Raw genomic sequence first — 13,160 nt, forward strand, 5'->3', positions numbered from 1 at the left:
AAAAAACACTGCTTCTTTTACAAAACTCCATCAGGTCTCCGCTATTGTTTACAAAAGTACTAGGCCACAATAACTGGTCACTCTGAGACCAAATGGGTTTCACACAATGGGTTTTGTATGTCCAATTTCTAATTCTTTTCAAAGTGTCTGCTTGTATTGGGGCAGAGATTAGGGTCTGCAGCCTGCCAAAATCACAATCCAGAGAAGTGCATTTCTCCAGCCATTTCAGGTAACGTCACACACACAGCCGCCTACATTAATCAACTCCCCTCAGGAATGCAAACCGTCATCTTGAAAAACATTGCAAAAGATTTAGTACAAAACACACATGGAAGAAAACATGAACATAGAAACAATAGTGGCATGTTCTTTATGGAAAAGTTGAAGAAAGAGATGATGTTTAACACTATATTGTTCAGCATAATTGTTAAGGGCCTACCAAAGTGCCAAACTGATTCAAACAAGTTATTAACAAGAGCAGTGAGTTTTTCTGCCCCCTCTTCAGATAAATTTGAAATTTTTGTTGGAGCTCTGTAGCAGCTGTGGAAAGTTCAGTATCTAGGGGAACTTACAGCTAAGTTTCATTCTCTCTCTCTTTCTATATATATATATATATATAGTACTGTGCAGAAGTTTTAGGAAGGTGTGAAAAAATGCTGTACAATAAGAATGCTTTCAAAAATAGACATGTTAATAGATTATATTTATCAATTAACAAAATGCAAAGTGAGTGAACAGAATAAAAATCAAAATCAAATCCATATTTGGTGTGACCACCCTTTGCCTTCAAAACAGCATCAATTCATCTAGGTACACTTGCACCTGTATTTTTGAAAGCATTCTAACTTAACAGCATTTCTTCACACAATGAGGTTATGTGTTACAAATGTTAAAGAAACTGCAGACAATGCAAAGAAGCATGGAAATATGTATGCTTGAAACAACAAGAACAGATAGAAAAAGATCCACAAACAAACAAACACATTTGAAAAAGTAAAAATCTTAAAATGGTAATGGGCGGGACACATTGCAAGAAGAACAGATCAAAGATGGACAGTGGAAACATCTTGGGGAGGCTTATAAACAAATAAGTCAAAACACTTGCCTGTTATGACAGATTGATCAATCTGAATCCCATGATAAGTTGAGTTGCACAATACTGTATTTCGTTTGTTTTACTCAAATGTACAAAATAAAAAAACCTGAACAAAATAAAAAGTAACCAAAGCAGGTTCTTAGAAATCATGAAGTTTCACTTCATAATCTACCCTGATCTTTTTTGGGCACCATACTTCCTAAGAAAAGGGTGTTCATAGTTCAATTTTTTTAGTTATTTTTTTGGTGAAAGTCACACAACTCAGCAAACACAGTGTCTGCGGAGTTAAAAATAATTCTCTCTCTTCTTGTTTAACCCTTAGTGAACCAGCATGACATACATGTCATACACAGAGACCTGGCAAATCAGGATATTATATTTTTGTCACACTGGGTTCTACAGGCTTAAGCAAATCTTACTTTCCTAACAGCCATTAAAGGAAAGGAGGGATTCAAAAACAATCAATGCAACTTGCAAAGAGCACTTCTGCTAGGATCTCATTCTTGAGAATCAATGTCTTGGGCCAGGGGGATCTCAGTGATGACTGGCCCTGAAGTTCTGTATGAAGTAAACAGTGGTGCTAAAAGCACTGTGTGGAGATACAGACCTGCTCTCCTCCCAGTCTTTGGGCCTCTTGGTCTCATTGGGCTTGATGCAGCGGATGTAGTGTGGGGTGCATTTCATCAGTGTGTTCACCAGGTCATTCGCTTGTTTCTAATGATAAAGACAACCAACACACCAGCATGCAGATGTTATAATAATCCATCCATCCATTTTCAATATGCACTTCACCTGGTAGAGGCTCAACCTAGCAGGCACAGAGCACAAGTCAGGTTACAACCATGGGCAGCACACACACACCACACTCACATGACTGCAGGGCATTTCAGGGTAGCAAGTCCTTGTTCATGGTATGTTTTACTACATGGCTGACTAATCAGTGTACACTTCAAATAAGCTCTCTACAAATAAATCACCCACTCCTTTTTCCATTTTATACTTCACTTTGATCTCACCTCAGCAGAAGACATATCTATAATCCGCCCTGTGTGGCAGCATTTTATAGAGATATACTCATCAATGCAACAGCAAATGAGAAGGTTAGATGCACATCACAAGGGAGAGTTGGGAATGCCCAAATGCATATTTCCAGCACTACAGCTCCTCGGTGAAAGGAGAGCCCATGGTTACAATGCTCAGTGCAATGACCTGCACAAATGGCAGTTTAATTTTTTTTTTCTGTTGCCACATTTTCAGAAGCCACAGAGAGGCCTTAAACCTACTACGAAACAGTGCAGACCACAAGGATTGCATCTTGAAGGCGAGCCAGGAACCCACACCGTGTTCACAGGTGGTGTGCTTTTATGGTACAGGGTGCTGTGCTGGCAGCTGTAACCAAAATATGATGCCGAATCATGCTGCGAAAGTCACTTTTGTGGAAACGAACGGATGAAATGAAATACAGCCAGGGGTGTTGATATCTGTTGAGTTTGAAGTAGGCCCTTCAGGGACATACATGACCAAACTGACAGCACGTCTCACAGACCACAATTGTGCGTGGTTGGTGAGCTTTATTTATATATATATATATATATATATATATATATATATATATATATATATATACAGTACATATGTACACACACCCACAAATTTAAATATATGTCAATGTCAGGACAGAATATCACCTGAGATACTTTCTTATGTTATAGTTCTAACAAATAAGATACATATGTAATTTAGTAGGTTTTATAAAATATATTTTATTAGCCATCTACTTTAATTCATATAATTTTGATATTAATATTGTAAGTCCCCCTGGATAAAGGCGTCTGCTAATAAATAAATAATAATAATAATAATAATAATAATTAATCCTCAGCATACGCATGGCGTGTTATTTGTCTTGCATTTGGATTATTGTCTTGGCTTCTGAGAATCAGTATATCTGTATATCTTAAGAACATAAGACCAAATGAGAGGAGGCCATTTGGTGTCCATTAATAACTGAGTGATCCAAGGATCTTGAATGCTGTTAAGCCCAATTTCCTTTTGTGTCCTATGGTCCATGTTTTCCTACAGATCTGGAAAAGTTTATTTGTTTTAACGTGGTCAATGGCTTTCATGATTTTGAACACTTGAATCAAGTCCCCACGTAGTCTTATCTGTTCCATGGTGAAAAGGTTCAGTTCCCCCAGTGTCTCAGAGTAGGACATTCCCTTCAGACCTGGAATAAGTCTGGTTGCTCTCATCTGAACTGTCTCTAGAGCAGCGATATCTTTCTTGAAGTGTGGAGCCCAGAACTGTACACAGTATTCCAGATGAGCTCTAACTAGTGCATTGTACAGTCTTAACATTACTTCCCTTGTTCTAAATTCTGCACTTTTTACAATATACCCTAGCATTTTGTTTGCCTTTTAAATTGCTTCCCCACATTGTTTGGATGCGGAAAGTGAGGAGTCCACATAGACTCCTAGGTCTTTCTCATGCGTTACTTCTTCCAGTTCTATTCCTCCCATAATGTAATTATAGTGGAAATTTTTGTTACCTGCATGTAATACCTTGCGCTTGTCCACATTGAATTTCATCTGCCAGATGTCAGCCCACAACTGAATATTGTCCCTTTGAATAACCTGTGCTGCTGAGATTGTATCTGCATTGTATCTGCGGAGCCACCTGTTTTTGTACCATCTGGAAATTTGACAAGCTTGCTAACTTTTCCAGAGTCCAGATCATTAATATAGATTAGAAAAAGCACAGGCCCTAATACTGATCCCTGTGGAACTCCACTAACAACCTCACTCCAGTTAGAAGCAACTACTCTTATCGACACTCTCTGTTTCCTATACATCAACCAGTTCATAATCCATCTACTTATTTAACCCTAAATTCCTACAGCTTCAAATTTTAGTATCAATCAGTCTTTGGTGTGGAACCTTATCAAATGCTTTCTGAAAATCTAAGTATATCATATCATATGCTTTCACATGATCTACAGCTGCAGTTGCATGTTCAAAAAATGTGTAAGACATGATCTGCCTCATCTAAACCAATTTTGACTATCACCGAGAATATGGTTTTCATTCAGATGTTCCTGTAGTTTCTGTCTAATCATTTAGTCAAAAAAATGTTACAAGTAATGCAGGTGAGACTGATTGGTCTATAATTTCTAGGCTCAGTTTTATCCCCTTTCTTGTAGATAGGTATGACATTTGCAGTTTTCCAAACAGTTTGCAAATCCCCTGTTCTGTGTCAATTGGAATATTTTAGTTAGCGGCCTTGTAAGGCCTTACACGTCGTTGTTGTTGTTAGACAAGGGTCACCAATGCCTAGCCTTCCCACTGATGCTCTAATAGTATTGCAGTGCACTGTAGTGTATTGTATTATAATGCACTGTATTGTATTCAATGATATTGCATTCCTATTGGCACTGGTGTAGGCCGTTGAGATAAATCAAGTTTAAAGAGAATTACAACAATAACGATAATTATATTAATAATAATAATATTGTCTCAGACCTTGATCTTGCTGCTCGCTGTGGTTGGTCTGCCCTTCTTTTCTGTGTTGAGATTCTCAGGGAACAGGCTTTTAATGAAGTCACTATGGAGACAAGAACAACAGTGAGCATCACAGTACACAGCTGCCCTTTTGGCCTTCCTCAACCTGACCTTCACATAAAGACACTCTGTAGCAGTCTGATTCATCAACTGCTGTCTCTTTAACAGTGAGGAATTGTGGGTGGTACAGAAGTATACACATGAAGAACAAATGCCCAGGAAACTGGGGAGTGGATTCGCCTGCCTTCAAAACATTATTGATTTGTCAATTTGGGTTTTGAGTCGTCTTGAGTCAGCTCATTGATGGAGATTGAATTGCCAATGGTGTTTCTCTTTGACAGCGGTCAGGGAGGAAAATGGCCCACTTACTGCTCACTGCTCTGCATCAGCTCGATGAGGTCATTGAAAAGGACGTCACGGTTTCTCTCGCAGAAGCCGTTGACATCATAGGACACCTAGACCAGGAGAGACACCATCACCAGTCTTCAGCACAGCCCCTGACACTGCATAACGTGCAATAGACTTTGCCAGAAAGCTATTTTAAACCAATCTTAAACGCAGTAGGTAAGGACCAATGCAAAAAGCTACAACAGTGGAATCAATGAAGAAGTACCAACACAGGGGGATGCAAATGGCTCCACTGGGAGTGCTGAGGGGGTGTAAAGCAGGATGATTTTGATGTTTAAATGAATCAACAAATCAGCATGATCCAGCCTCCTTCCTCCCCACTGCCTTTGTTCCACACCTTGCCTGCGTAGTGATGGATGCAAAAGCCAGCGTTCCAGCTGTTGAAGTGCTCATGGTTGCCCACCGCTGCCTGCAGCTTCTGGAGCAGTGTGGTGTCAGCCCCCTCACCCTTGGCGTGCATGGTGGCACACACATCATCCAGCACACTCATGATGCCCGGTGGGTTCTGTGGGGCAGGGGGGAGGTCAGACAACAAGTAAGGAAGCAGCTGAGGTCTTATAAACAAATACATTATTAAACCTGTCAACTGTAACCCCTTTCCCAAGATTATTTACGGTTTAAGAATATCAAAGGCAGCTGACACCCTGTTTTTTTTAGTCACCTCTGAAAAGTGGACTGTGTCAAACCACTAACATGCCAGGACTCATCTCTTCACATGCATATCACAAGAACTACGTGGAATCCATCAGGTTTGGGTCAGTGAGGGCAAGCTTACCAATTTATTCTCAATAAGGTCGCAGACGATTTTGTTATTGAAATACTCGATAGGCGTCCACTTGATCCCCTCCTGCACATATTCCTCCTGTGGGAGACCGTGACATAAACAAGTTAGTGCACAGCTACAGCAGTCCTAAGAAGATGGCCATTGTAGCAGCAGGGCAATGCATTCAGCAGATAACGCATAAGATAACTACCATCATTTTGCAATCCTTACACATTGTGGAAGGTGAACTTTACATTAAAAATGTTGCGCTATGGTAATGCATAATGACTCGGCTACCAAGCCAAAGTGTGAAATGGAAACTTTGTCAGCCCAACCTAAACATCTCACACCTGATCCACCTGTCATTCTATTATAAACCCCAACTGAACACACTTTTTTTATTTAAATTTGAAGTAACCAAGTCATTGTTATATGTACTGGGCACTATGTATGCAGCCTTTATAACTTCATTCAACATATGTTAAAGGTCATCTGCAAAAAAATATGATTACTGTCCTGAAGGTGAGAATCAGTGTGGTAAAAGTTTGTTAGCGAGTGTTGTGATGACCCAGAATAAAATGGCACTGAACCTAAATTTAATGTAATACTTACGTAACATGGAAAAGTAATGATAGGTAAATTAATTTTGCAACTCACAATTCTGAATTGCTAAATCAGACCATAGGGGGGTTTGCGGGAGTACAATGGCAATTTTTGTCATCTGGACTGGCTGAGACACATCTGAGAGTACATCTTACTTTCAATGGACTGGCACTAGCCTTCAATGAAACATAATGCTGCTTTTACTTTACCTGTTCGGCTTTCAGCGTCAGCTCAATGAAGATCTGCTGCAGCTTCTCATTGACAAAGTTGATGCAAAACTGTTCAAACCCGTTTTTCTAAAAGGGAGAGGAATGGGGTTTGAGAATAGGGGAGGCTTAAAAGAGTGATTAACAGATTTCATAATATTGAAGTGACTGCGGATGCTTGTGGTAATAATGAGAGGGAGCCGTACTCACAGTTCTCGAATGCCCCCGGTTTATTGAACACACTCTAAACAGACTTATTTACAGCAGCTTAACACATCACACATATTGACACTCACATTAAACAGCAGCAGTAGCACAACTCCCTTTGTGGGCTGGGCACCCCATACTTATGTCCTCCCCATGGCTATCCAGCCCTTGGCCCTGTGCCAACCAACAGTAAGCATGCACAGCCAGGTAATGCAGCAGATTTCATGCTCACAAAGGTTATGCACATTCTCAAACTAACACCACACAATACGCTGCTCAGACGCATCCTACGCACCCGAAATATCTCAAAGCCATAGATGTCCAGCACCCCGATGCTGTACTCCTCATAGGGCTTCTGCATAGCTTTGTTAATTGCCTGTGAAAAGAAACAGGCTTGAAGAATCATGGAGAAACCTTTGCTAGAGGTAAGTCTGCATGTTCTGGATGTGGTTTTACAGGTGATCGGTGCAGCTGTGTCAGAGGCAGCTCTGACCTCCACAAGGTAGTCGAAGATACGGGTGTACAGGGCTTTGGCCAGGGCATCACGAGTGTAGCAGGCCTGCTCTTGATTAAGTGTCACATCGATGGACTCTGACTTTCCTCCCCACTTGCTGTCCATCTTCCTGCTTGTCAGCTTCTCCTGCAGTCTGTCCTGGTCAATCCCCAGGAGATAGGCAGGAAAGGCCAACACTGCAGGCAGAAGGAGCACACCTTTTACTCCCTTTAAGGATATTTGGGTCAACAAATAAACTGTGGTGCACTGAATGTCATAAAGGTCATATACATAAAAAACAAGTAAATGAAGACAAGGAAAATTTACAGCCACATGGGTGTCAAATATGAAATTCTTCATCAAATAAAGGCGATTTAAAAATGTAAATTGTAGAAATGCCTCTTATGTCTCTGGGTAAGGAATCCACAGGGGGTGGAAAAGATCGAGTGTGAATGTGAAGAAGGTTTTCATCACAGGATTTCCTTTGGGGTGAAGTGGGGCGTAGTCTTATTACATCAGAAAGATGGTGTCTATAAAGTAAACGATAGGTCCTGCTATTGTATAACACCGGCCAACAATGAAGACAGCGCAAAACAGGTGCAAAATAGACACTAATGACTGCAACAAAAGACTTGGAGGTAGAATGTTGTTTCCTGTCCTAAGGAAGACCAAATATAATGGAATTAAATCAGAGTAAATTAGGTTCATTTGAGCTCCCTCCCACTGCATACAGGAATTAGGATAGGTCAGTCCTGGGCTAATTTCAGCTAGTCTGGCCCAGTCACTTACAGTCTGTGCTTTCCACCTTGCCATAGTTGCCTGCCTCAATGAAGCTGATGTTGCCCAGGTGAAGAATGCCCGCAACAATCTGCAGCACCTGACTTTGGTGGTTGCTGGGGATGCCAATCACCCCCATGGCTTCCTGAGAACAAGCGAACAATACAGTTCACATCTACACTAATATTCATAGGAGATCTAAGCATAGACCAATTAAAAACTTTAATTAAAAAAAAATGATCTTGTATCCTATCCCAATTGTATTTATAAATAGCAGAAAGTATAAACCGTGATAGGGTACAGGTTTGTAATTTATGATTTGCAAGTAGATTAAGAATGGATGTAGCCTTTACTGTGAATAATCCTTAATGGGTCTGAAAGAACTTCGAATCTACATAAAACTTGACCCTATATTGTTTGTTTTGCAAAGTGAGCTTCATATCCTGAACCACCGCAGGTGACATGGAACCAGGTGACAAGGAAGATAAAAACCAACAAGGGAACCTAGGTGAGAATGTGTCCATGTTTCTCTCTCGTTTTAAAAGGGACCAGAAGACATCTTCTAAGATCGCACCATTGTTTCTTGGAAGTCTTTGCTGTCATTTGTGCCATCCACTTTGTAGGTCCCCGACTGGTTGAGGTAGAAATAGTAATCAGGAGTCATGATGCCCAGAGCCTCTTTCTGTTGAGTGGAAGCCCCTTCCAACATCTGCAGGTAGGACACAAAACCATACACACAAAGTAAGGGCTGTATCAGCAAAGCATTCTCACAGCCTGCTCCACATACACAGCCCGTACTCCACTGGAGGGTTGACGAGAACAAATCAAAAGTGGTTTTGTTTGTTAAACTACAAACATTTGCAGGGGGATCAGGTACACATAACATCCTGGGTTTTTGAAACCTCATGGTCATCCTTCTAGTCATACTGAACTACTGCTAGTAGTTAAAGGGATCTGATACAAATATCACAATCCAGTCAATGACCATATACAGAGCTAACAAATTAAGAAATACGAAGCGAGGAAAAGCAAATTAATTCTGAGGAGGTTGTCTACATTTGCTTGACTTTTTGTTTGTTTTTTAACAAAGATCACAGCATGCATACCTTAAAATGTCCAGTGATACTGTAGCCCACACAGACTGCTTCCTTGCAGGATTAGTGTGTGGTGGCTCCCTGCTCCAGGAAGACCGGAGATGTGGGGGTTGCTTACCTGGTAGTAGATGTGGAAGTTCCTCTCGTTCTCATTCTGACTGACCACTCGGGACTTCTCCAGCAGGAAGTTGGAGATCTTGCCCCCGTCAGGTTCCCCTCCCCGACTGAACTGGATCTCAAAGTACTTTCCCTGCAAGCAGAGCAGTGCAGACCTGAGCACATACTTTTCACATGCCAAAAGGAAATATCTTCCAATCATTTCTATTTTACGCAGGCCCTGTGACACACGTGAATCAGGCCCTATATTTTTATACACACAAACACACTGATGATTAGAAGTACATATGTGCCTTTTATATCACAAGATATTTTGAGGTAACACTGAAGCGAACTCAATTCCAAACAATTAATATGTAAAGGAAAATGTTTTGTTAGCCTTAGGTGCCCATATAGAATAAATATACATTTTAAAGGTACGGTAGAAATAATTCTTATATTTTGCCAAAATGTCCCCCTTTTTGTATATTTAATATATATGGGCTATATGTTAAATATATTTTAGTCTGTAGTCCATAAATGTATTTTCATAGGTTGACACTATATTGTAGAAATGAATCTTACCAGATTTCTACCATATATAAAAAAACACATTTGCTCCATATGGGCTATTTCATTCCAACAGAAAACAACACATTTTAAGATCTTTTGGAATGACAGCCTTTGGCATGCAGCCATTACACACAGAAAAAAACAGAATAAATAAAACAGGAAATGTATAAAGCTAGACCTGATTTCTCTGTAGCTTATTTATTTATTACATTTCAAAGGCTGCATGCAACTCTACACTGTCCAGTGTAGTAGAGTGTTAGAGTGGTCAACATGCAAGCATAGATAAGATGAGGATGCAGATGACAGTTTGCAATGAGTAGTGTGACAAAGACATTGTCAAAAGCAAATGGTGTTAAGAAATGTAGCGATCGTGCTTAACGAGTCACTGGTGCATATGATGATGGGCAGATGACAAACCACAGCACAAACCACTGGGTCAGTCTGAAAACATTTGATTGACAGAGGTTTGAGTATATTTCTGTGTACCTACCTCTATCTGCACAGAGAAAAGGGACAGAAAAATGCCCTGGGAAGAGTAATGTAATGGCATTCACTGCAACAGTTTGTGTAACTGCAGAAAATGCAGAAAAAGGTAGCCAGTGCTGATGGATACTGAAGTGTGACAGAGTGTGGAAATCAGCTAGTGGGGGGTTAACTGAAGTGTTGCAGCAGAACAAAAGAGACTGCAGAGAGAACATCATCTAAGAGGGGCGTCCAAACCACTTCCACTTCCTGCCTCATCACCGGTTGCTGTTTCTGCAAGCTGACACAACATGTTAAGTAGCCCAAAACTTTCTGTTTCTTTCATATGAAGGTATTACGAAGGGTTACTTAAGAAGTTCATCATCGTAAAAATCAGTGAGATCTATCAGGCACCCACAAAGTGCATTATGATTTTGTATGCATCTCCAAACCAATTCTCCTTCCTTCCCAGATCTTAATTTTACTTAATTTAGCTAATTGTTTGGTTAATAGTCAAGTTACCTGTCATTACCCTGTATTAATAACTTGCTATTACCTACCACCTCTCACACTTCAGAGACAATAGTTGCCCATCCCTGTTTTAATAGAAGGAAAAAGTGTTTAACTCACAAATCGACTGGAGTTGTTGTTACGCACGGTCTTGGCGTTTCCAAAGGCTTCCAGCAGAGGGTTGGACTGCAAGATAATGTCCTTGACTTGCTGAAAGATGGAGAGGGCAGACATGTTATATGACAGAATTATGTTATACATGTTATACAAAAGTGTTTGAAGAAAAACAATGACTTCAAACTTTAAGACACAGTCCAAGACCCCACATAAACATATATGGGAATGTAGAAATTGTGAAAAGTTAACAAACCAATAAACACACTAACACAAACAAACATCCCAGTGTATAAACCCGAACAACCTCATCACATCACACAGGGAGATCAGCCATTCAGAGGAGGTTGATGTTCCAACCCCCACCCCACTATGGCGAGAGGCCCCCACCAGAGGTAAGACCACAGCTAGCAGCACCGTTTAAGAACTTTCTGATCTCCTTGCTGCTGTAACAGCTATATTGCCTGGAAGGGAGGCAACTAAGGACCCCAAGAGATTTATTTTCTCCTACAAGTCATCCATAGGAGTTTTAATTTTTCTCTCCTCCATGCTTATTGGTTTATTTATTTAAAGTTTGTTTACTTTATTTTAGATCATTTCTTTTTTATTTCTTTTATTTTTATTCTTTTATGTATTCTTTTATTTTGTTGTACTTTTGTTGTATGTTTACCACTCTAAAGTGTTCTGTGGCTACCCTGTGAAGGGCAATATACAAATAAAGATTGACTGATTATTTTAACACAACGGGCAGGTGTATGAAGCAGAAACTGTGCAGTTCCTTTGTTTGTGGTAGATGCTTACCTGTACTTTGGGTCCTCCTCCCGACACTTTTGAGATGTAGCCCATGATGTACTTAGCAGCCACTGTCTTCCCAGCTCCACTCTCTCCACTGCAAAAACAGGGACACATATCACTGAGAAAGCACAATAGTTCAATGTCAACGAACCTACCAGCCTTCTTGCTTGCAAAAACTATTTTCATGTGCTACTCATCACAGAATGAATTTTACTGTATTTGTGTATGTAATATATTTGACAATAAATAAAAACACCTATAATCCATTTGATTGCACTGCAAAATGCTGTCATACGCATCGGTAATAACAGCTTTTACACACTCATATTCATTCATATTACCTTTTATTCCATCCTTTTTATTATTGTAATTATTATTTATTTATCATTTATTTTATTAGCAGCCCTTACCCAGGGTACATTTATTTAATGTAATTATTTTGAGATAGAACATCTTCTGAAAAGGACTGTGAAATTAATGTGTCTGAAATGTAATTAGTCAGTGACGGTAATTAACCCCAATAGTGGTTTCTTAGGTGACGGTACATTGAGATATCAGATCAGAAAATGTCCCTCCTTTAAAGCACTTTTGAAGCCAATCTGCAGTTCTGTTTTTTTGTGTGGAAGAGAACGCTCAGTAAAACAACAAGAAGAGCCTTTCTCTTTGACAACCATGACACAATGACAGGGAAGAAATTAAGGTTTCTAGAGGAAGAGGAAGAGGAAGAGGAGGGGAGACTGGGGAACATATGAAGAGTATAAAGGACACAGACTGACACTCTAACATCTCAGATGGCAAGCATCTCACCTACTTCCTCATTTATTGCACAGGAAACTTTACTTTGAATATATAACTTTTACACCGAGCACATTTACACTGAGATTAAAAAGCAAAAAAAGGTCCAAGTCCTGATGTCTAGCCTAGCTTAGGTGCCGAGATCTACACAGACAAGACAAGTTAAAGGACCCTTGCTGTCTTCTACAGTCACTTTCCTAATCAGGAATTAAGCTGTTTCTGTGTGTGTTATAATTGTGAACTGAAGATAGCAGATTATAAAAAGACAACTGAGTGTAAGTTAGCAAAATACAAATTACTGAATGATTCAAAGATTGTAAAGATTAAACAACATTTCCCATGTTGTTTCCGTCAAGTGTGTGTATGTATGACCTAAATAGACAATCTGCTGTAATAGCACTGCAGACTGTAAATCAATCAACTAGGCTGTGTTATGTTAGTGTCTATCATTTCACTGCACCTTGTAGACCTATCCTGCCCATCAAAGTGTACAATGTAAGATTCTCCCATTTGTGGAAAAGTCCAATCACAGGTGTATTATCAGCTAGTAACCCAATTTCCCCACAGATAAATTATGTGTCAAATATATTTGAAAAGGAGAACTAGGCAAC

The 13,160-nt window shown here is 39.9% G+C and overlaps 1 protein-coding gene across 1 annotated transcript in view; it reads right to left on the reverse strand.

Moving 5' to 3' along the window:
• Positions 1-13,160, reverse strand: part of myo1f (myosin IF) — a 43,064-nt gene that overhangs the window by 9,875 nt on the left and 20,029 nt on the right. Inside the window, exons 5-17 of the mRNA XM_066695199.1 lie at positions 11,761-11,848; positions 10,966-11,055; positions 9,323-9,454; positions 8,685-8,819; positions 8,123-8,255; positions 7,334-7,530; positions 7,136-7,216; positions 6,637-6,723; positions 5,837-5,923; positions 5,399-5,566; positions 5,023-5,108; positions 4,615-4,696; positions 1,704-1,810 (exon numbers count right to left, since the gene is read on the reverse strand). Coding sequence (XP_066551296.1) covers positions 1,704-1,810; positions 4,615-4,696; positions 5,023-5,108; positions 5,399-5,566; positions 5,837-5,923; positions 6,637-6,723; positions 7,136-7,216; positions 7,334-7,530; positions 8,123-8,255; positions 8,685-8,819; positions 9,323-9,454; positions 10,966-11,055; positions 11,761-11,848 — 1,473 coding nt within the window. The remainder of the gene's footprint in view (positions 1-1,703; positions 1,811-4,614; positions 4,697-5,022; positions 5,109-5,398; positions 5,567-5,836; positions 5,924-6,636; positions 6,724-7,135; positions 7,217-7,333; positions 7,531-8,122; positions 8,256-8,684; positions 8,820-9,322; positions 9,455-10,965; positions 11,056-11,760; positions 11,849-13,160) is intronic.

Source organism: Amia ocellicauda, chromosome 22, assembly GCF_036373705.1.
Source record: "Amia ocellicauda isolate fAmiCal2 chromosome 22, fAmiCal2.hap1, whole genome shotgun sequence".
NCBI classification, from domain to species: domain Eukaryota; kingdom Metazoa; phylum Chordata; class Actinopteri; order Amiiformes; family Amiidae; genus Amia; species Amia ocellicauda.